Raw genomic sequence first — 25060 nt, forward strand, 5'->3', positions numbered from 1 at the left:
CTGGTGTCAGGATTCTGGCATCTCTCACATGCAGTTTGAATGAAACATCAAGTCAGGATATATTTCTGGGTCTGGGAGAAAGGGACAGAAAACATACCTCGATCTGTATAAAAATTACCTCATTAATCAGCTTGCAGTTTGAAATAATGGATTGCCAGTTGCTTCATTCCCCTAGTCCCGAGGGGAGGATATTTTGTCACTAACTTTAATGAATTCAGGATTTCATCCATGGCCCTCAGGTTATTGGATTAGCATAATCATGGGTTTCAGAGCCTTGTTCAAAAGCTCATCCCCTGCGAACTTTTTCCATATTTGAAACCAGGGCTGTTCTCTATTCTCCTATCTCAGTCCCAAATGGGTGGTTTTGTACTAAAATTCCATTCTCTAAGAGGGAACCCACCCCAAATGGTCAGGTCTCCACAGGAAAAGCTGTACAGTTTTAAGACTCAGGCAATTGGGAACTATTTGCCTTTCTAATAGAGCCCAAAAGAACATATTTGACGTGCATGGCATTAATAAACAAACCTCCATCTCACATGACAGCTGCTTTCACACTTTGCTGTTGAGGGGGGATCTGTGATGAGCAGCAGACTGGCCAGGGAAACATGGAGCATATGGGAGAATATGGGAGAACTCACAGGCAGGAGCCATCCTCTCCACCATACAGACACTCACTAGCTGATTAGATTAGATGCTCCTGGATTCAGGAGTGCCTTACAGTGTGTGCACAGCCTCCAGCCAGAGCTGCCTTGATCTCATTTGGGGCCATTAGGAGCGACTGTAATACAAATGGATGGTATACTGGAAAAGCACAAATGTGAGCTGTGACTGCACTGGGGACTGGGAGCAGTGCAGGCTCCAGAGCTGCTGCAGGGTAACCAGGGTGGGTGAGCTGGGTCTGTACACCGGGAATCACCCAGCTCCACCCTGCTTCCCTGTCTGCTGACACTGCAGCCTGATGGCAGCTGAGCCCACACTGAGCTCTGTGCAGCTCCTGCAGTGCCAAAGGGAACTGCTGCAGACAGCACAGAGCAGAGACCCAGCACACACTGCCCTTGGGAAGGGCTCCCCAAAACCCCTACTAATGGGGAGGGGCAGCTCCTGCAGTGCCAAAGGGAACTGCTGCAAACAGCACAGAGACCCAGCACACACTGCCCGTGGGAAGGACTCCCCAAAACCCCCATCATGGAGAGGGGCTGCTCCCTGGGGGTCTGCAGGCAGCTCACTGCTGGGGATGCACAGGGAGGGCACACACAGCCCCATCCTTGCTGCTCCCCAGCAGCAGGACCTGCCCCTGGCTGCCTGCAGAGAGATTTCCCTTTCTTCCTGCACCCTCAAAAGACCTGGCACAATCCTGCCTAGCAAGGCACAAGTTAACAATCTCACAAGCTAAAAAACAGGAGTCAGTGTGACAGCTTGATAAAATGTATCCCAGAAGCTGCAGAAAGCCTATTGATCAAGATTAGTGCCCATTTCAGAAATTGAATCAACAGCAGTAAATCAAATGTTTCATTCCTTCCAAATCACCATGTCTTGTCATTACAGCTCCTGCAGTAATGGTTATTCTCAACATGAAAAAGTCGAGGCTATTTCATAGCTCTAACATAGACAATTTGTGATGCAAACAGTCCATCTGTGTATTTTCCCCCAGGCAAAATTTTGAAACGGGTTCTTAACACTGAGGCACCCCTGTGCCACGGGCTGCAGAGCTGTGGCTCCCAGGGCAAAGAGGAGCATCCCTGCTGATGGCAGGGGAACTGTCAGGGAAGCAGTTCTCATGCTGGCAGAGCACCAGTGCACCAAATGCAGACAGAGGTGTTAGTTAAGGGGTTTTTTTTAGAAGGTTTTGCTTGCAGTAAAACTGCCTTTACGGTCCATTTGCTTCTTAATTTCTTGAACTCTCGCATATTTTTAAAAGTCTGCTTTCTTCAGCTGGATTTACTGCAGTTATTTTTTAAACATATGTAGATGACTACTTTTCATGCTGGCCCTATTTTTCTGCAGTTTAATGGCTCAGTAAAAAACAGCATTATGTAAATGAGAAAGTGCCCATTCTTCTTCAAGGTCACAAACACAGATGGATTATAACCTTACCTGCTGCTTAAAGTAATAAAAGAGAGTGAAAACTAGATGTAAACCTGCAATTTTTCCTGTTCAGGAAAATACAATGTACAATAATGGAGTCTATGTGATAAGGAGTTGTTTTTTTTTTTTTAATACTAGGATATAAATTGTAGCTCAACGTAGGAACAGTTTGTTCTGTATTCCCAGACACTGCTCTGCACAGCAATGTTATGACAAGGGCTTGCAGAAAACCCTTGCAGGACAGCCCCCACTACTTCATAGGTATGTAAAGCAGCAGCCCAGAAAAGCTCTGTCTAACCATCTTTAATTCTCTTTAGAAGGCAGGTTTACAAGTTGTGCCACACAGGGTCAGAGGTACCTTCATCTCTGCCATGCAGAGCTATTTAGGAGGCAGAACATGCTCCAGTGCACTCTGAGGAGCAGAGTACTGATAGCTCAGGCTGGAGCAAAGCTGCAGCCTGACTGCACCAGCTCCAAACACAGCTACAGGCAGCATGATTACAAAAAAACCCAAATAAAACACCATCACACCCCATCTCCTCCCAAACAAATCCCCCAAACCAAACAAAGAAAAAAGCCAATGGCTGCAGCATGACCACCACTACCTACATTTCACCCTCTGCAGCTCAGCCAGTGATGTATTTTCTAAAAATAAATTTTCACTATGTAAAATTGTCTGAAAGAAAGGATATGAGAGAAACATTTTTTTCCTGTTTGCATTGCAACAGCAATACTCAAAGGAACAGATGTTTAGCTATGGATAATGATTTTATTAAATATGACATTGTACCACTGATGTTTAACTTAGGGCCAGAGTTTTTGGGTCTACAGAAGTAACCTCTCAACTACTGATGGCTTTGGCATCTTTAATTATGTTAATACTTTTAAGCATCTGAGTCTCGATATTTTTGCTTTGGTAAAAGTGACTTTGTTAAATGAAATGATTCAGTATGGGATTTTTCCCACTGGAAAGTTCTGCTTCTCTTGGGTAGTCAACAAATTCTCTACTTCACCAACTTCAAAGGCATCATTTTACTAACCTGCAATTTGATATTCCACAATATTCTTTAGGCAATGAGATTCCATCAGACATGTCAGTCACTAAGAACTGGCCTATTTCTGTATTTCTCCAATTTGTTAATCTCATATTTTAAGCCAATCTCTAAAATGTTATCCATGTTGAGCCATCCTTGCACACAACAGCCTTCATCAAAATCTCTCCATTCAGCTGCATTCCTGGATGTCAGGGATTGCCCTCAAGATTTGGGGTATCAGCTGGAATTAAGGCTTGCTTAAAGAGAACATGCAGAAGGGAACATCTGCAGCCTCCTAGGATTAATGTGTACCAAACCACCAGATCTGGTTTTATGACAAGCTGACCCAATGAAAGAAAGGGTTGATTCCAGAAAAATGCTTAACCAACAAAAAATGGGAGATTTATTATAGCAAGAGGAAAGGAGGAAGTATTGTTGCAAGCAATGAGGAACTCCTGAAACACTGGGACATTTTCCTGTATGCTGTACTGTGTAAAGTCACTGACTCCTCATCACAAAGAAGGAATTTATTTAAACCTGTAGATTTGTGACACCCTGGTACAGCATGCTGGCACAAGACTGGGAATATGAACAAGGGATCCCCAAGTACTTCCAAGCTAATATTTGACATGCCAAGCTTTGAGAACAAAATTATGTCTTCTAGCTCTCCAGCATGGAGTGTGCTGCCAGACAGGAATAGACTCTTAGCATCTCATCCAATGGGATCTGCCAGTTCCTCCTGATTAGAGTGAAGGCTGATGGATGTTCAGGGGGATGAATGACAGTTCAGTAGGAAAGGACTGACTGAACAGTTGTATGTGACTTCCCTCATCTGCTTGCAGCATATCACTTATCGTGATGGTATTTAGAAGTCTCCCTGGCAGGGGTCCCATACACCCATTCATTTGAAATTTTTTTTAAAAATAGTTAACTAAGGTATTCACTTGCTATCATGTAGAATTAGGTTTTGTTTGGTTTTTTGTTTTTTGTTTTTTTTTTTTTTTGGCTTCTTTACTCACAAAAAGCTACAAAAGAGCTTATTTTTAAGGTAAAACTGAAAGCTGCTGACAGTGGGAAGAAAACAGCATCCTCCAGGTCATTATTAAAAGACTTGACTTCGGATGTGAATGGAAGAGCTAAATTAAATTGCTGTGTAAGTAGAGCTCACCTATTCTACACAGGCATGTAATGATGTATATACAATAAAGATAGCATGATTTTTGTGTAATATACTCAACTACAGATAATACATGCTCATCTGGATGAATTAGTGTAAGACCCCTGCTCAGCTCCCTCCCCTGACCACTGTTGCCAAAGCACATAGTGATTAATGTGCCCTTCAGCAAATGAGATGGGCTCTGTCTGATTGCATTAGTTCCTGTTCATTGGAGTAACTGAGCATCAATCACGTTCTAATCAGAGCTCACGTATGCTGATTATTTTGTGAACAGCCTCACCATCAGGTTCTATCACAGCCTAGATTAACTTCTTAGTAATGACTAAACTTAATAAAAGGTATTTTTACCTAAATAATAAACACGCTTTATTTTTTAACTGAATAATCCTGTCACTATAAATTACAGCTTTGAAGTCTGCAAAAGAGAAAACCAATACATTTAGAACTGCAGTTACTACTGTTATGCAGATGGATTAATCATCTAAGTACTGCAGCGTCTCTTTGGAGTACAATTGTCAATATACAATTTTTACCTTTAGTAATAGTCCTTTTCTAGAAACTGCACACCAAGAAACTCAAATTAAGTGACCTTACTGTTCAAATGAACTATTTTTTAAGAGGTACCTACATATTATTTAAATTATGATCGTCCAATAAAAAATATTCTGGTAATGTATAGCAATATTTGTCATATTCATAAAGCAAGGAGCTCAGAGGAGAGAACAAAATATGAGCACCAGTTCTGATACATCTGACTCCTAAAAACAAGTAACTAAAGAGAGCCTTTTTTTTTGTCAAATGTTTCCAGCTCTCTACTCAAGAGTTTGTTACAATCAGAGCAGCACATTGTGTTTAGTGACAGGTTTGGTAATTGTGCATGACTAATAATGCCTCAATGTCTGGGCAGTACAATAAATGAAGCCCTCACAATCTAATGTTCCCACTTAATAATTACTCCCTGCATTGATCTTTCTGATCTGTCAAGTAGGAATGAAAATATTACACTCACTTTAAACCCTGATATTGAACAAGAATTCCATTACTACCAGGCAACTATCCAGAGAGTGGTCTTACCATGCTAAGCAGCACTTCATCTGGCCACAGGAAAGAGACTCTAGGTCTGGGAGTGAGTGGTTGCCCATCCTGTAAAATGCACTAGGAATTCCCAGCAAGAATAAGCAAAATGGTTTGAAAATACCTGAAAAGTCCTGGATCTTTTTTTAAAGTTTCCCAATATCTACATGATTTTAATGTACTGCTGTTCTGTGTAAGACTTAGGCAGAAATCAGCACAGTCTGTTTTCCAATAAATGCTTTGAATTTTGTATTTCTAGTAGGGCCAAACTCAAGCTGTAACCACACTGAGAAAAACAACCATTCATGCATCGGTTTGGGAGTTTCAGAGAAGAGCCCCAAAACCTGGATTGTCTGCTAAACTTTCTTGAGTCATTCCCAATCTTTGAGCATACCACAGCCACAACAGCTGGTGCCCAAGTTGCAATTACAGCAATCTGGGAAGTATTTTGCTCAGTGTGGTCCATGTATGTAATTTTAAATGGCCAGCAGCTGGAATCACAGGGAATACTCAATGCTGAGTTAACTCTTGCCAAAAAAACACATCCTCTGACATGCAGGCAATAGAGATAATGGAATAAATATGTCTTTTCATTTGCATAATGAATGATACAAGGCAAAAGTTTCATTTTTTAGCAAAGACAGAATCTTTCCATTGGGCAGGCAGAGGAACTGAGAAAAGGAAAGTCCAAAGAGAAGATGCCCTTTACCCAGTGTACAGCATAATCCTTGATCTGCATTTGTGGAGCACAGGATGAGAAGAGACTTTGTTCTGCTCTTCCAAGTTCAGATTCATAATTTTAACCAATTTTAACAGGTTTGACTACCTGTTGACTCTCAACATCTGCTTGCTGTTGTGTCATTATCACTCACATTTATCTTATCTAGATTCTTTTCCTCCCTATGTGTATCTCCTTGGTATACTTACTACAAGCAAGTAAAATCTGGGCTTCTCTTTTGCTAATCTGATGAAAACCAAAGTCCTGGCCTCTTTTCTTTAGAGCAGCTGCCCATCTGCTCGATTAGCTCATCCACCTTGAATATGAAGATAGGAAATGTGTAAATGCAGTTCAAAGGTTTTTGAATAAGAGCCCAACATAATGTCACCACTACTGCTTTCTCTGCTGGATAGCCCAGTCCTGCCCATTCGAGGATCATATTTGTCTCTCACAGATGTCTCAGACTGCCTGTTTCACAGTCCTTGCCCACTCCAGGGTGGATAGGTCTGCTTCAATACAATGAGACAGGCTGTTTTCCAAATGAGAGGCTGAGCTGAAGGAGCAGTTCTAGGCTCAGTGCCAAACTTCTGCCTCTTGGCTCCTAACTCTGCTGAAAAAGGAGTCACTGCATGTCACTCAATATTGCCTCCTGTGCTCTCTTTCACATGTATTTTGTAGACTGCTAATCCCTTCCAAAGTCACCTAGCATATGAATGTCCCTGGGAGTTGCTTCCAACTGATAAGATGAAGGTTTGTGCTTTTTTTTTTTAACTAAAATCTTCACCTTGCATTATACCCTTGGATTTTATCCATTTTTATTAACCCAGTCCTCTTGGCTGCTCAGCTATTCCTGTACCATATTCCTACCCCACAATGTACTGCCACCATTTGCCAACATTAGGGTGTTAACACACTCCATCCTTGCTCGCACTCTCTGACTTGTGCCAGTATTTCTCATTAAAATGTTCAACAAGATGTTATGGCCAAGACAAAAACAAGAACCTCTCCACCAGTGCATAGGGAAAGGGTCTGCTCTGATGGAGGGAGGTATCAGAAGTGTCATTTGGCAGCAGTCTGTAGAGAATCAGTGGGTGCCTGTGATGGTCCTGCCTCACACCCATTTCCAGCAAGTGAACTGAATTTCTGAGGCAGCTCAGGTACAAACACAGAATCATGTAAGTTTCCTCAGTGTGTTGGTGGGATTGTGTGAGTTGGCATAATTCTTTTTAGGTTTTGCAGCCTATTTATGATTTGGGTAAAAATGGACATAATTTGAAGGGGTTTTTCCCCTAAAGCATGAGCCAAGGTTATTAAGGATACATCATGTCTAAGGCAGTCAAAGACACAACTGGACAAACATCCAAATATCTTCTATCAACCCAAACACTGGCCTGTGATTTCACACACTGATGTGGAAAATAACCACGTGTAACTACTTTAGGTTTGCTCCCCATCATATGGGAGGTCTTTTGCTAAATGAAGACAGTGATGGAGAGAAGGATGGATTGATTACCTGTCTGACCCATTCCATGCACATTCAAACTTGTCAAAGATGCAGTCGTTTTCATAGAGGGAACACAACTTGCTTCTAAGGTAATCATGGACCTGTTTTAAAGAAAATAATTGTTATTCTTGAAATCCCAGAAAATACAAAACTCCACAACCAGCCCTTTACTTTCTGTGTTATCTCCCATGTTCACTTTCAAAATATGCTGCATAGATTGGTAGCTCTGCAGAAGACAATGTGTTTAAACCCCAAAGAAGCCAACAGGACTTTTCCACAGCCCAATTAACCAGGTGCTACAGAATTACTGTTGCAGGAAGCCACGAAACAAGCTTCCCTCAGCAGGCTGCAGACCACCCTCTTCAACATATTTGTTTCCTGCTTGGGTGATTTTCTCAGTGCTAGCCTAATTCTCAGAGACATTTCACCAGCTGATACCCTAGATGGGCTAATTAATGTGCAAGAAAGCTAATTTAAATAGTAACAAAAATGCCATATTCCAAGATCAGTGGACTCTCACTTTTGGCAGAAAGAACTTGGCTCTATTAAAAGAACCTTTATGGGATTACATTTGTTTTTGTAAGACATTTAGAAGCCAAACACAGCACAAGGTTATAGTTGCACAGGCTGCAAATAAGAACGCTAATTTAGTCCAAGAATTTCTCTGATTTGGCTGAGACTTTAAAACAGCATTGCAAATTCTCACTTATTAACTAGAAAAGTGGAACTACCCAGCAGATCTCTCCTCTAGGCCACACATCTCTGCTGACCAGGGATTATCAGAAAGAGATCTCATGCAATCTGTTTCAGTCTTTTACTTAATTTGATTAGTTTTTCTTCTGGATGATTTGGTTTATTCCATAAGGAAATAATAAGGTAGAAAATCCCTGCCTAGATGAATTTACTAATGCCCTTCATTTTCTTTCTATTTTCTTCTTGTAGAAACCATAAAACAAAGATGTGTGGGTGCCCTTCTGAAGAAATACACCAATCCAGTGGCCCAGGGGTATAATTTAGCTCTGCCATCCTGAAGTTATAGGTTCTTGCAAGTCCAGTGAAATTATTCCTGCTCATGGATGCTCAGCATCCTCCTTTGGCCTGAGGGCACAAACATTTCTTCTAGTAAAATAACTTCTATCAAGACCAGGTGAGGGACAATGACCTTTCACTTAGATTTTCTTTAAACTGACCAATTTTTGATAGTCAAATTGTACAGTATCCAAAGAAGATTTGTAATGTAAGATTATGAAGAATTAAAAATTTTAGTTATGGACCAATATTCATTAATAAATGTACACTGAACTGTTTATTAATAGATAATGTCTTATACAGCAATTACTTGGCAAATGGAAGATAGAATATTCCACAATTAAATGCATTTACCAGCACAGTGAGCAACAGGTCAGAACACTTTTTTTTTTTACTACTGATGCATTTTCCTACAGTCTGTGTAATTAAATCCTTTCTATTTCTCTTTACTTAAAACCTTTCTATGTTTGCAGTGTAATTTGTTACAGAACTGTAATTCTTTCCTTTGTCATATTTGTGAGCTCCCAACACTTAGACGAAATAGAAAGGTTGGGTAAGGCAGAAGGAAGTAGATGATATTTGCCTCCCTGACTGTCATTTCTGGGTCTTTCTCTTGTTTCCATTTCCAGCAGCCATCTGTCATGACCACTGTCATGTACACACCCTTTGTAAAGTGTGTCCAAGTCCACAGCTTGGAGCTGTGCCTTTCTATCAGCTTTGTCAAAAAGGATTTTGCAATTTCTCTCTCAGATGTCTCACCTTGTTAAGACTGTCAGACTCACCCTACTGTCTTGGACAACCACCTTGTTCTTTATGTAGACCTTTAGATTATCACATTTGAGCACATTTAGACCTTTAGAGAGACTGAAAAACTAACTGGAAGAAACACTTAATTTTCACTGTTTGCATGTTCACCTGCCTCTACCAACTGAGGGTAAAATCAGATTTGCCTTGCCTGTTACATCTTGCTCTTACCACTTATCAATAGTACTTGAAAGCAAACCAAATTCATTCCTCACTAATTACCAAGGACCTTTTCTTCACTGCAACATTTTAGGTCTGAGCCTCATGGAATTATCTAGCAATGCTGTGCTCCACACCAACACAGCCACACATTGTTGTGACTGAATAGACACAGCCAGGAATTGCACTGGTAAGTGACATATTGGTCCAAATCCCAATGCTACAGACCCTGCCTGAAGAGGATCAAGCTCTCCCCAGCCATGAATGTGCTCACCTTGCTGCTCCTAAGGCTTCTGCAGGGTGATTCCCTCAGAAGAGTAACCTGCTAGGAAGGGCTGCCTTGCAACATTCAAGCACTGGCCATTGCACTGCACTGCTCTTTCAGTGCTGTCCACTGACCATACTCTGCCCTTTTTCTTTAGTGTGAAACAAACAGGAGGAAATTGTGCTGAAACGTTGTCAGCAGATAACACGTTCAGCAGGGCTGCAACAGCTGCTCTATGCAACAACATCCTTTGAGCCACAACACTGATATGAAAAAGAATCTGTATGAGATATTCACTTTGGTTTGTCAGCTTTTGAATATTAAAATTGTAATCTGATAATGAAGCAGAACAGTTGTGGACTCTGCTCTTTATTACAGCTCTGTGTGAAATCTCCTGTTGTGACCCTCACTATGGCAGCTAGGCAATATCTAAGTGGCTACCATGCAGTGGATGAAATGAGAAATTCAATCTTTTAATGAACACCTTTTAATCTTTTAATAATGTATTGTCATCATAATTATGTGGATACATAACTGAAAATGTTAGGTTTATTTGTTGCCTTCCTGTGATCTACCCCAAAAAACCTTTTGAGAAATTGCCAAGTTTATATATGAGATTTAGGTTTGTGTGAGAGAGATATCTCTGAGACAAATCATTTAAGACAGTAATTTAAACCACTTTTCCTTAGGTCAGAATTCTCTAGTCTCTGCAGCTTAAAAACATGAAAGGTTCTCAGAGCAGTTGGATCACATGAACCATATGGAATCCTGTGTTACTGGCTTCCCAAGGCCCCTAGTTCCAGATTCTCCCTTAGTCTACTGCAGTGTCCAGCAACACATTTATATATTCTTAAAAAAGCACTGGATAAATATTTGAAAATTAAAGGCAATCGAAAGGTTTAAGAACATTGTTATATCTTGCTATATTTTTTAATATTATATAAGGGGTTTTGTTGTTGTGGATCTTGTTTGGTTTTTTTTTCTATAAACTTCTGGCTGCAATTATCAGTACTCATTTTTCCCCATCTCAGCATGAAAAAATATAACTTTTTAATTAGCCCTGCTGTTGGGTGCCAGACTGATTTTAAAGTGACCAGCTTGTTTCACAGCTGCCAACATGAGGAAAAAAAACCAGGTGTCAAAGTCAAGACAAAGAGGTTGGCTTGACCAGCTCTTCCTCCCCAGGGACTAGGCTGCCTACTAAATTAGAATAGGTATAAAGTAATATATTACCTAAGTTCCCAAAATCCGAGATTCTATTCTGTTATATAAAACATAGTCTCGCCCTTACCCACCCACTCAATTTTCACAGCATATCAACATTTCTAACACATTCAGCATTTAAAGCACTGCCATTTTAAAGAGCAAATCCAATTCTGTAGTCTTAAACAGGCTCAGCTTTTCCAATATTAACACATTGAGCAGTGAACACTGTCCACTGCAATGTAATGGATGCACTGAAAAGCACTGGGGCCCACTCTGTCTATAAATGCTAGATAAAGAATACTGGAAATTTTTGTTTGTTTTGACAAGAAATGCTACCAAATTCTCATCATGGTTTTTTAAAACCAATCTTAATTATAGTTACTGTGAACTACTGTATCCCACCTGCCATTATTTAGACACAGAAAACAAGTGACTGATCCAGCACTGTCACAGGATTGTCTCTCAGTAAGCAGCACAAGTCAGATGAATGGCATTTTTCCTACTTTGCATATACTTTTTTAGGTAGCTTAACAGCTTTTCCCTTACTGCATTTTCATAACAAGCAGTTTCTGTGTCACAGACATATTTTCCTTCTTCAAGCCAGAGTCAAAAAAAGTAAGCTCAGCCCTCTATTGCCAAATATAACAGATGTCAGAGTACAAACTTAGCACTGGCTGGAGCCACTGGCATTTTCCCTGGATAATATCTCAATGAATTCAGGCAACCAGATGTGCCTGTCTGGCAATTGTGAGCTGCTGTGTCAGTGGTGCTGCCAGGGTTTAACAAGGAGCACCTCTAGAACCAGGCACAAGGGAGAAAGACACAGATCAAGTTGTAAAAAGTAGTTCTGAACTGACAAAGGTGTAAACTTTCAGCAGTCCCACCAGGAGCAGAGTGCTAAGCAACAAAAGCACAAAATCTTTTCCTTGGTTCCTTTTAAATGTTAGTAGTGAAATACATCATTTGAAAGCAGATGCCAAAGTGAAGAGATTATTTCTCTTGTTAGAATAATAATTTCTTTCAAGAGCCCAATCCACAGGAAGTGCTACCTTGACTCCCCAGGCTTTACACTTCCTTACTAATGCTGCAATTGCCCTTTTCCTGCTATAAGGATGCCACTGTGAGGATTTTAACCACCTTGATTAATTCTCTAAGCTTGCTGCTTCTCAGATAAGGTTTTGAGCAGTTTACAGAAGCATCCAGTTTTTGAACACTAAGATCCTTTTATAATGTTGCATTTTAAGATGGAGATTCCTACCTGGTACGTTTCTACAGGCTTTGTTTCCATGTTCAGATCCCAAACCTTGACAGTGAGGTAATCTCTTGTAAGCATGTATCTACCACTGTGACTGAATTTGACATCTGACACTGAAGAGATGATTTCCGAAAAAAATGATCTGTTACTGGGGTCTTCTGGTTCTTCATAAACTGTTTGAAGAAAACAAAGCAAGAGACAGAAATCAGGATTGTATAAAATATGCTCTGTTGTACAATCTGAAGCATGCATTTCTTGTGAAACATGTAATTCAATCTACCAAGGAACATAATACAGAATTAATTGTACATCCAGCATTTAACTGATTCTTTTAACTTCATATAAAAAAACAAACTGTAAGCTTTAAACATTACAGCAATTAATGTTATAGCTCTGGACTCAAAGCATGACTTTGTGAAACTATGCAAATACACTGATTAGTTGATTACAGATACCTATAGCAAGGCATTTCATGCCTTCATCTTTTCTGGGTCTGCATACCCCGTTTCCCAACACAGCCAAAATCCAGGTGACCCTGACACTTGAGAGTGTGTACAAGTGGTGTCACCACAGTCCTGGCATCCCTGGGAGAGGTTGTTTCTCAAAGCCTGCCCTGCTTGCCAGGACCAGCTGGCCTGGCTGCAGGCTACTCATTGGTCATGTCTGAAGGCATCCAAGATTAAGGATGAGAATTCAAAAAAACAACTGCAAATTGCAATTATCTCTTCCTGAGAGGTGAGCATAAAAGAGACAGTGCTGACAGCTCTGGAAAGAACTGAACTCCCTGAATGTGATGGTCAGCAGCTCTGTGTGATCTGACAAGGCAGCAGGTCATGAAATATTGCTCACAAGATGTTCATATGTGAAAATCCAGCTCTTCTAGCTGTGAGATTGGTCATCCCTGTCCAACTGCATGTAAGAATGATATTGGGTGACTCTACCCCTACCTCAGGGGTGCCTAGAGCAATTCTGCTGCCTTTCTGCAGATATCTGTGGCCCTGTGATCCAACTGACCTCTGTGAGGAATTTCAGTAGAAAGTCAGGCTGACAGGCTCTTTTAACTCTCACAAAATCATAGGATTTTGGGACCCTAGAATATTCTCTGAAAATTGGCAATTCAGTGAATTTCATTTTCAAGTTTCAAACACAGGTGAAGAAAATCCATGTGAGGAAACATGAAAGCATGCTGAAAGTAGAAAAACTTTTTACTGTCAGACAAAATGAAGTTTTTTGTATAGCCCACTGGAACATTGCTCTCTCAATTATTTTATCCACGACTATGATTCAGACTGTTAGAGGCAACAAAGGTTAGTTTCCATTAGGTGAAATAATGTTCTGAAAGTTAAGGGTGAGTACGTGGGTGAAGTATGTGGGGTAATGCAAAAAATTATGGGCAATTTTCTTTGGGGGTGGGCAGTGGAGTGCAGCCAGGCGTGCACATGAGAATAAGGTCTATATTTAAACATGCACCACAAATCTGAATGGTAATGAACTACTTCAAAAAGAGCAAAAAACTTTTCAGATAGACTGTAAATGAACAACTTTAAATAGCTCTTTAAAATTTTGCCTAGACATTGTGCAAAGCAGGTATTTTGTAATTATCCTGTCAGATTTTCAAGAGCAGTCTGATGAGCACAAAGCAATTATCATTTCTCATACCTCTTCCCTTTAATCTGTCCAAACTATAGACTCGGCTGGCAGGAATTTCATCCTCCTAATTATGATGTGAAGCTTCTATTAAAACCAGGAAAGAAAAAACCAAAACCCACTCTAACTGAACTACACCTTAATTTATAGCTTAGATATATTTTCTTGGCTCTTTGGGGCTCATCCAGCTCCCAGTGATTAGAAGAGGAGTGATATTTGTACCTGAATATTCTGCATTTTGTTAATTAATGAGATTAAACTTTTTCATTCTTTATCTGCCCCATTTATTGCTTTTCTGTGCTTACTGTATTAAGTATTAGAAAGACTTAGATTAATTAGCTGTGAAACTAACAGAGGCATGAAAGACTCATATCACTACAGAAAGAAAGATAGCAGTAGAAATTTTAGTAGCAGCAAGTCTTTGGAGATAGTTCCTCTAGTCAGCATAACCAACACAGGAAAATTGTTACAGGAAATTAAGGAGCAGCTCCCAGTGAAAAGAAGAGAAAAGCTTAGCAACTACCAGCATCTGCCTGAGCAACCAGCACAGGGCACTAGCCTCAGGAAATGAAGGTGAGAGAGTGTTCTAGGGACTTGGCTATTTCTGGTTTAGCACCAATATAAGGTTATGCACATAGTGCAAAAAAGCACAATATCCCCCTTCAGTTTGCCTAACACAAGAGGGGCAATTGGAGACAGAACAGCAGTGAAGAGATAGCCTGGTGACTTGGACTTCAGGCAAGCAATTCAAACTCAGCTCTGACCCCTCCAAGCTGATAGGGAAAAAAACCATGGGTCTAGCCCCTGGTTTCCAAATGATGTTTTCTCTTTATTATTGTTAAGATTTATCTTTTGGAGGCAGCTCTTGCACCCAGGAGCAATCAGTACCTGAAATGCGAGATTTCAGATCTGGCTTACTTATCTGTATCTAAATCTTGTTAGATCTGAATTTTACTGCCATTTGATTACAGATTCTATTATATTCTGTAATTAATTTCATCACTAATTTCTTAATAAAAAACACTTGCCATAAAAAAGGGTATTTAACTTTCATTACTGCTCCTGATAATGGTCACAGTGCTAATTACACGAAGGACAGAAAGTTACCTGTCCAGATACCTAATGAACTTAGGAATCACAAATGATGTGATGTACTGAGTTCTCAGGTGACACTTGCTCAGACTTAAATGTGACCTTGATGACAGGACTCTGGCATGGAGAAGTGTCATGAGATTGCAGAGGAAAGCAGAGCACAGCTCTGAGTACAGCCAGTGCTTAAAGAGGAGCCTACCAGGAAGACACTGTTCCTGCCCCTTATGCCACCACCACATACATGGGTAAGCTGGGGAGTCTGCTCAGGGAAATAAAAATACTCAATTCCTTTCTGCATAGCTCACAAGTTAAAAAACACAATAGCTTCTCAGAGAAGTCCAGACTTTGCAGAGAAGGATGGGTTCAGTGAAGGATACTTGCCAGAGCACTGTTTTTCTGAATCCTGGGGAAAATCTGTAGCATAAAAATATGCTGCTTCTTTCTTAAAAGGAAGTACCATCTGCTGAAAAACAAACTCTTATCCCTCATAAAAAATATCCTTGTTTCCTTGTGAATTTCTCTGACTAATGCAGAATGGAGATTTTCCTTTTCCAGGACAGGAAAGGCATCTCTAATGTGTGTGTTTATATGCAGAAATTATTGCAGATATCTAAAGTTAAAAAAATAAAATGGCCAGAAACAGCAAGTGTAGGTGGAAAGGTCCATCTCACAGCTTCCCTCCCAGACACTGGCCAAAAGAAAGCAGATGCTTCAGGCAGTAGCCAGAAGAAGTGTGGTGGACTAACACCTTGTGGCTCTCATTTGCATCTGGGGGTCACAGGTGCTGCCACCTCAACTTCTCATTAATATGGGCCTGGTTCCACACACTTGAAACTGCTATTTATTGGACAAGATGCAGCCAACAAAGCAAAACAAAATCTAACCCAAATTAACTTTCAAGTTCAATTCTGAACGACTAGCTAGGCAAAGCTTTAATTGCAGCAGGGTGTAAATTCTGGGATAAGTGAACTTTAAAAAATATTAAAAATAATGCTAAAAGTGTCTTATATGGTGGGTGCAGTGTTATCATCTGATATAGTATACAAAATTCTGTATTCCTCCTGAAATCATCACAAGAGGACAACTTGAAGAGAAATCTGCTCCACAGATCTTGTAAGAAGTTCCATCAGTCATAGGATAAAATTATAAACAGCTTTGAAGACTCATTCCCTCTATTTCTTTCTACTTATGAACAAATATAACTTATTAAAGTTTTTAGTTGTTGTTTTTTGGTTTTTGTTTTGGTTTGGTTTTTGTTTTTGTTTTTTTTTTAAGAGGATGCTGTTTATAATTTGCATCCTGTCCTGGAAATTTCTGATTTTATATCTTTATAAAATATATAGCATTTATAGGATTATTTATAGCATCATATAGCAAGACAGCTAATGGATGTAGAAAATCATCCAGCTCCTGTTCAAGGGTCACAGCTACAAAGAGATGGAAACAGCTCAACAGCTCTGGCAAAAGTGAGAACAGAGGCAGAGTGGTTACTGAGAGGGAGAGGACAATGGAGACCAGGGCCAACAAAGTTGGTGGAACATCACAGGGAAAACAATTTTTCATTTTTATTATATAAGCAAGTAAACATTCTGCAGCTAGACTGAACTAAGAACTTATTACAGATAAACCTCTGGGTTACAGTGGTACACAAACAATAGGTGAATTTCAACTGGACCTGGAAATACCAGTGGTGGATCATGTAATCCCTCACTGGACTTTAATTTCATAAACACACAAAGCGGGTTCAGTCCCAGGCCAAATAATTTATCATTTAAACTAAGTCCCAATTTAATTCCAGATCCCAAATGAAAATGTCTGCAATTCTTGATTAGAACATACTGGAAAATAGTACTTGGAAATGTATTGGATTTCACTGATCTTGACAGACTAGCCACAGGAGCAAAAGAAGCGAGAGCCAATATGCTTACCTAATTGATGATAAATAAAAAACTGTAACCAAAATACCAGATTATTTAACCATACTCTAATATTTTTAGATGGCAAATTAGCATTATTCCCAGGTCAGCTGTGATTTGCTCTATTACATTTCATAATTTAGCATAAAAAATCTAAACTAAATTTCATTTGAACTTCTATGAATTTTTTATTTTTTTTTTAAGTACATGACACTTGTTACTAATGTTCAACACAAAAAGCATTTTTTTGGTGCCATTTAATTCAAGAAATGCTACATCTTGAGCTAAGCATAGTTCTGGGCTTATCTCTGATGTGGTAGAGATCTTAAGAATGGCCAATAAAAATGACCAGAAGTACCAAATTTCGTCCATGCAAGGAATGGCTAAATAGACTGGGCTCTCTCAACCTAGGAAAGACTGAGGGGGCTGTAATTAGGAGTGGCATGGGAAGGATGAATAGGGAATGACAGCTCACTCTGTACACTGTCTCTTCCAATCCTCAGGTAGGGGTGACCATGTGAAACTGGGACAGGGTAAGCAGAGAGAAGAGGGTCCTTCACACTATACTAATCAAGCTATTAAAAACTTTACTGAAAGATATTGTGAATGGTAAAAAATACACACAGGTTCAAAAGTAACTGCAGAACTTCAAGAAAAGAAAAAACCCCAAACATCCATTTCAGTATTGTTGAATGCAGTAAGCTCACTTCCACTGAGGTCCCTGAACCTCAAGTTTGCAGCTGCAAATTGCAGAGGGTAAAGATTATACACTTGGTCTGTTCTTACACTTTCTGCTGATGTTGCCACTGCCAATATCAGAGCCAGAACAATGGGCTAGAAGGACTCTGGTCTGCCCAGGTGTCATTTTTATGCACTGTTTTAAAATCTATCTTAGGGTTTAATACAAAAGAGTCCCTCAGTTCATTCTAAGTGAATCAAGCCCAACTGCAAGCTCCCATTGAAATTCATGGTCTCTTTATACCTTTTTGCTTCATTATTCATGATAATAATATGATTTACCATTATTATTTATTCTATCTTTCACTATCTCTGAATGTTTTATTGTTTTGTATTAAGCCAATTCACTCATACATTCATCTCCCTTGGAAATTCTCTTTCAATAATAGAATATTCTGCTAATATGACAATCTTGCCTTCTTGGTCTACACTGATTAATATGGTTATACATGAGAGAGAGTTTTTGAATCTGCTTTTATAAGCAATCTAAAATATAATTATTTTGTGAGACACATTTGTTTAACATTTTACACTACCATAGCCTGTAGCTGTTTATCCTGCCTTAAACTAAAAAGAAGTATCTTTTTGTATTTCAAATTTCTACTTGCTTTTATGTAATTCAGAGAGCACCTCTTTGTGCCCTGGTCACTAACACATTTAATTTTCCTTCTTTTACACAAAGAAAATTTCTGACCCTACCTCCACACCAGGAGGCTGAAATTTCACCTACCATACAGCATTCCTTTATCCAATGACCCAGTATTAAAACCAGGCTTCTCATCAATACCTCCAGAGAGCATGGCTTTTAAAAGTGGAGCCTCAAATCAATATTTAAGAATCTGTTTTACCATCTGCACTGAGTTGCTGCAGCTTGTCACAAACCACAAGGGAGGGTGCATTAGTGCTGAAAGGCAAAGCCAGATCAATAGCTAAAGATCAGTGGGTGGGAGCTGCACTACAGAGTTGCTTAGATTAATATAACTTTGCCAGTGAGTTTGTTAATAAAGAGAAATGGTGCTGAAGAGAGAAGAGGAATTGAAAAAACTCAAAGCCAGTCTAGAAGATCAAGCTCTTTAAAGCTCAGTCTCACAAAGACTTATGTGCATGTTTAATGCCACGTGTAGTGAGCAACCCCAAGGAGTTAACGGGACATAAAACTGCTCCTGCTCTACAGCCAAACTGATGTGGAAATCTTTCTGATCTTGATATATAAGATTAGTGATAAGTGGATTTTTTTCTCCCCCAGTGAAATAAGCTCTTGAAAGCTGGTTTCATGAGACATTAAACAGCAGTATTTGTTGCTATTAAAAAAAATTAAGCAAACAAGACAGGAATTCTAATAGACTGAATAATTAAATCAATCTTACAGCAATTATTTGCTTTATCTCTGTGTGGCTGGGGGAGATGGGGTTAATGAAACACCTCTTCAATCATAAATCATTTACCATTGCTTCAGGCTTTTCTCTTTCCTCCTAGTATTTGATAGCTAGAAGCATATAAATCAGGTTTTTTTCTTCCACAGATTTCATTTTAATATATCTTGCAAAACTGAAGGAAACACTATATAGACATAATTGCAATTCTGTAGAAACATTTTTGAATTTTCATTAGCCATGTTTTAAATGTCTTTATTATACATTCATCCAAACTGAGCAGAATGGAAGCTTTGGAGCCCAGCTAAAGGCAATCTGTTACCAAATTTCACTGGGATTCCTGCACAAGGAAGAATCCATTCCAGGATCTAGTTAAGCATGCATGAAATTTTAGTAACAGACCTTTAGTGACAGTCCTAATTACAAAATTATCAAGATATAGGCACATTTTTCATTGGGGATACAAAATCAGCAATGCATATATGCCTTTGTAGTGGATGCTTGAAAACAAACCCAGAATTAGGGTAAGAAGAACAAGCCTTCACCAAGCATGGGGTAGAATAATTTCAGAAGCTCAGTTAAGTTTCACTCCTGTCACATGAAACCTTGCAGATTTTGCCTGAAGTGGACATCACTTTGACAGGGCCCTCTCTGTGCCCAAAGGGAGAGTGATGACTGCCTCTCTCTCAGATCATAACCTGACATGAGACCAGATGCAGAAATAAAAAGCCTATTTTAGATGTTAAGCTTGCACAGAAGAAAAACAAGTTGTCACTTTTTCAGTCAGACAATAAGCATCATTCATTTGGAAAGGTCAATATTAATTAGCAAATCCAGCAGGGATAGTCTGTCACAGGCTTTTTTGTGCATCTGCTTGTTCTCTGTTGTAAATGAAAGATAATCCATATTCAGGCAGAGGCATGAAAGGTGTCTTGTCTCTGAAATTCCAACCTGCTTTAAACAACTGGTAAATATAATTAATTTCATTTTTTAAATTCAACATGTTTAAGTAGGTTATCCTTGATTTGTGTCTTGGCTGCTTCCATGATTCTGAATTCTTTAAAATCAAAGGTAATCACAAAAAAGTCCAGCAGATAGCCCAACTGAGTCCTGACTGACAAGACTGTGGCATTTATCCTTGGGAAAAGCTGGCATTTCTTTCAGGCCTGGATTTCAAATAAAAATGTGGAAAAGTACTCTCAATAGAAAAACCAAGCCCCTGATCTTTGGGTGGCATCTCTGAGTCCCAAACCAAACCTGGAATTCACTCTGCACTGCTCCAAAAACCCATTTAATACTTTTAAGATGCTGACTGTCCAACCCAGCTGAGAGGCTTTGCTGCATTCAGGGAGAGTCCAGGGCAAGCTCTTGGGATTGCCTGACACCTACAAATGTTTCCTTGGTCAAGGGAGGAGGGCTCCAAGCAGCTCCTGCTACAGACCCAGAGCTTGAGAAGCAGCACCAACTCATGGTGACAGAGGCTAATGCTATTTAACCCCAACTTTCTTGTTTTTAAGATCACTGTGGCACACAGAGCAATAAACTGGAAACTGCAGCTCCTCTTTCCTTGAAGCATTTTGCTGTAAACTTTGCACATGGGTAATGGATAATTAGAAATAGGGTTTCAGTCTGCAAATACATATTAAGAAATTAATACTAAAAAACCCTTAAAGCAACATACAGAATTTAAATAAATTACTACAGCTTCTGAAGTATGCAATGAATATAAGATGCCAAGGATATTACATGAAATATCAATAGGAGCTATACTCTTGAGTAGCCTAAATTTCCATATTGCATAACTATACAGTTTATATTTACCATTTAATAATGATTTTATTAATTCTGATGAACTACTGAAAAAGTGCTTTATTTTTTTCTGACTTCACATGCTCAAACTCAGTTTTCTTTAGCTGACTGCTGTATTGTATGATTTGTTGAAACAGCTGTATGCACCCATCCAGCCTACAAGCTGTTTGGAAGAATTATATTAACTCCATGCACATTTATAAGGATGTCTGAACATAAAATTAGCAATAAAAAAAAAAAAAACCAAATTAGCAACTATTTGTTAATTGAATAAATGCTGCTGTAAGTACATTTTTAGTCAGGATGATCTTACTGCAACAGTATCCCTATGCTTGTCTTCCTTGTCACCTAAACCCCTTGCATAAAAATTTATGGAATTTGAGGTGAGGATTAATTATTTTATTCCTTCAATGTTCCCAGCTGACTGCTCTAACAGTGATACTTTTGCTGCTGTCAAAGATTTCCATATACTGTCTTTTTTCTACACTGCACTGCCATGCATGTTGCCTGATGACATCTCAAAGGCAATATTTGGGTGCTTTGGCAAGTACACTATTTAGGTGAAAGGCTCCATGTTATTTCCATATTAATTCCCTATTTGTTGCTTCTCGAGTCTGACTTTCATAAATGTTTTCAATCTTTACCTATAACACTGTGGACTGCAAGAACACCTTCCTCAGTCCCACTCCTGTTCATTTCTTTGGCACCTCCTCTCCAGAACATTTTTGATGGCATCCTCTCCCACTGCTTGCAAAATCTGCTAATAACATGGAACAGCATTATGAATGTAGCTGCTCTGTGGTTAGAGAGGGCTCTTTCCCTGATACACATTTGCAATGGCTACATAAGATTTTCTTGTGATCCTCACTGAGCACTGCACAATCTGTTACAGAGCTGTTGTAAGAAGCAGTTTCAGGGAGTCTATTAGAGACACAACACATTTTATCACACCTTATCAGTATCTCAATGACCATTTAAAATTCAGCTGCTGACCTGATATTCTTTCAGTGCCTTATAAATAGATTTGGTGGTCTGAGATAATTTTTCTAAGGGGCAGATATCCCCATTACAACTCTTCATACAAATTGGCACCTTGCTATTAAATCTCAGCATAGGCATCAAGGATGAGTACAGATGGAAGTAGTCTCATCTTTTCCATGTCAAAGCCATGAGGATTTATAAGGGAAACCTTGTAGTGTTGCTGTCACTAATGCTGAAAAGAGAGATTCTGACACTAAGCTTAGAAAATCAGCAATCTTCAAGACATTATAATTTATTAACATCCTGTGTTGGTTGACTTACACTACAGATATTAATATGTAATTTATTTTTACAGTCTGGCACAGTAATTATTCATGGCACTCTCTAAACCTGTACAAATGGAAGGGCTCTTCCCCCAAGAGCTGCATTGGACTTGATGAGAGCTACAGAGATTTGAATAAATAAAGGGAAAAGGAGAAAATGCAAAAGTTCACAAAATATGCTCACTATCCAGGTATTTTGTTTGTACCTTTCATCCCTAAAAATATGTAAATCCATTACAGTCTTGGAACTGCATGGGAAATACAGCACACAGTGATACTAGACTGTGCTGAGAAAGCAGGGCTGCATGGCACAACATGAGGGGTAACAGCAACTCCAGTTGTGCTGTTTGGCTTGAAAAGTGAAGTCAGTTATGGGGAAAGACTGAAAGACAAGGCAAGCTAGGAGAGGAGGTACTGATCATTCATGTGCACCAGCTGTAAATTCAGCAGCTGTAAAGAGGAATCAGATGCACAGTCAAGGCACCAGAGAGACAAACTAACTTGATTTTGCAGACTGTTTTTGGTATATCCTTTTAGGCTGCTGTGGGCTGTATATAATTCACTTTGCTTGTCTCTGAGAGCTATACTGAAACTCCAATCAGCAGTACATGGGCTTCCTCCTTTTAAAACTTTGGAAGTTCTTCCATTGCTGTATCAGTTTTGTACTGCACCCACTCAGATTCTCAATGAGCTTGACTTGACTTCAGTGCAGCAATGCTACATTAAATGGCTATTTTCTAACTCACAGATCTGGAAAATGGGGTTTAATCAATGACCATTAGACCTTGCTCTCCCTTCTCACATAAAATGCCTTCTTTCATCCAGCATTGCTGCATTGTGGTTTTAATAAGTTCTGATTGGCATTTGGCATTGGGTTACATGGGCATGGAGGCCTTATTAGCAGGAAGAAATGGAAGTATTACAGAACAAAGCAATTAAGTGGGACAGGATAACTCACAGCATTGTGTCAGACTGTGTCATGCTTACATTTCACTTCATGGTATTGAATTCCCCCTACAAGTACAAGGAGATACAGCTAACAAAGGTAAAATACTTCTCTGCTTGGGAAATTGTCCTTGAAGGTTATTTTTTATAATTGGATACCACATCCTAAGAGGTTCTGAGCATGTGCATTTCTCCTTGCAGTCAAAAGGCCTAGTCACAGGCTTTTTACTAAATTCACTTCAATTTTAAAAATAGCATATGCATGAAATCTGTGTACCACTTATGCCTCATTTAAATCTTCACATGCCTTTTTCTCCCCTTTTGTCCCTACTAATAAGATCTACCCATCTCCAACAGGTACAAGTGGGCACTGAATGGAATAAAACCTCTTGTGTGCTCTGGTACTAAAAGAATTTCTCTCAAATTTCCTTCCAATGTTTCAGCATCACAAAAGAAACTGATGACCCAGTTCTGTGAGATGGAGGTGTCCTTCCTGGAAGAGCCCTCATCCCAAAGGTGACTAAGGCAGAGCCATCACAGCTCATTCAGGAGGTTCTCAGATTCTCAGCCACCACCCAATGCCTTTGGGCATTGTCAGAGGATTAGGAACAAACAGGTGGTTTGCACAAGGCAAAGTGCCCAGGCTTGCCACATTACTGGTGAGAAGAACCACAGTCTGTCTTCTCTAGACCATAAAGAGCTGATAGTAAGACAATATAAACATGCATTTTTCTTCAACTTTTACTTTGAGAACAAAGATAGTCACATATTTTAAAATTTTACTTCCTTCTTCTTATGTACATTTTAGAGATGAACTATCATGATTTGGAGGTTCATGTCAAAATTTCACAGGCTACATAAAACCATGTAGGACTGATGACAACTTCTATATCAACACAATTTTTATTTCTTTCCTTCCTATCCCCCAACTACTTATTGAATTCCTCTGAGACTGTTAAGACATAATATTGAAGAAGTACATACAGGGAATGCTGGACTACACTTTTAGGAAGGGTACTGAGATTTCCTAATCCAGAAAACAGATTCAAAATTTGAAGGCAGTCTGACAATTAAAATTTACTTGCTGCAGCATTCAGAACAGTACTTGTGTATTCAAATCATCCACTTAAATACTCTCTCATCCTCTTTGATTTCTTAGGAATCCTCTCTCTTTCACCAGAGTTCTGGGTTCTTCACTGATCAATAAGAACCGTAAGGGCAACCAGTCACAGACTGTTTTCTTTTCAAATGTGCCTGCAAGGGAGAAACTAATACACTGGGGCATGAACCCATCTACGTGGTGCCAGTGATCAGCAAGACTCTAATGGCACCTGGGCCCGATGGAGCCAGGACTTACGCTTGGAATGTTTGTCGCACAGAGCCGACGCCCGCATGTCGCAGAGTCTCAGGGATCCTTTGCTGCTGCTGTAGACAAAGAGATTGCAGTGGTGGGGATGGAACTCAGAGGCTGTAATCACTTCTGTCAGGTCCTCCATATTGGCTGGCTTTATATCTACAATGTCTGAATGGAAGTTTCATCAAGGAAAATGCAGTTTTCTGCAGGTAAACCACGACTCTTACTTGAAGGAAGCATGCAAATGTACACACAAGTCATGCTTTTAAAGATACTCTCATTTGTTTGGTAGCAGTACAGTTTTAAATTTCCATACCTGTCCCACTTACACCAAACCCAAAGAGCAATGTAAAACTCAAAGTTTGCAGGGCTTTACTGCAGATGCCATTGCCAGGTCACCATTTATCCATGCTGTGCAAAGACATCAAAGAAACAGCATTGCAGGGACAGAATTCTCACTTCAATTCTTCATGGAAACTAATAGGGAGCAGGCAGCTGTGTCCTGCACTTGCTATTGAAACTGCTGCTCTATCCCAGATAATGCTGACTGAGAGGGAACAATGCACAGCTGA

The 25060-nt window shown here is 39.5% G+C and overlaps 1 protein-coding gene across 4 annotated transcripts in view; it reads right to left on the reverse strand.

Annotated features, from left to right (window-relative positions):
- The window catches only part of PPP2R2C (protein phosphatase 2 regulatory subunit Bgamma), a 187161-nt gene that overhangs the window by 4488 nt on the left and 157613 nt on the right, over positions 1-25060 (reverse strand). For all 4 annotated transcript variants that reach the window (XM_056490554.1, XM_056490555.1, XM_056490558.1 and 1 more), the window contains 3 exons: positions 24492-24656; positions 12314-12483; positions 7602-7693 (listed from right to left, as the gene is read on the reverse strand). In XM_056490554.1, the coding sequence (XP_056346529.1) occupies positions 7602-7693; positions 12314-12483; positions 24492-24656 (427 nt within the window). The remainder of the gene's footprint in view (positions 1-7601; positions 7694-12313; positions 12484-24491; positions 24657-25060) is intronic.

Source organism: Oenanthe melanoleuca, chromosome 4 (genome assembly GCF_029582105.1).
Source record: "Oenanthe melanoleuca isolate GR-GAL-2019-014 chromosome 4, OMel1.0, whole genome shotgun sequence".
Taxonomy (NCBI): Eukaryota; Metazoa; Chordata; class Aves; order Passeriformes; family Muscicapidae; genus Oenanthe; species Oenanthe melanoleuca.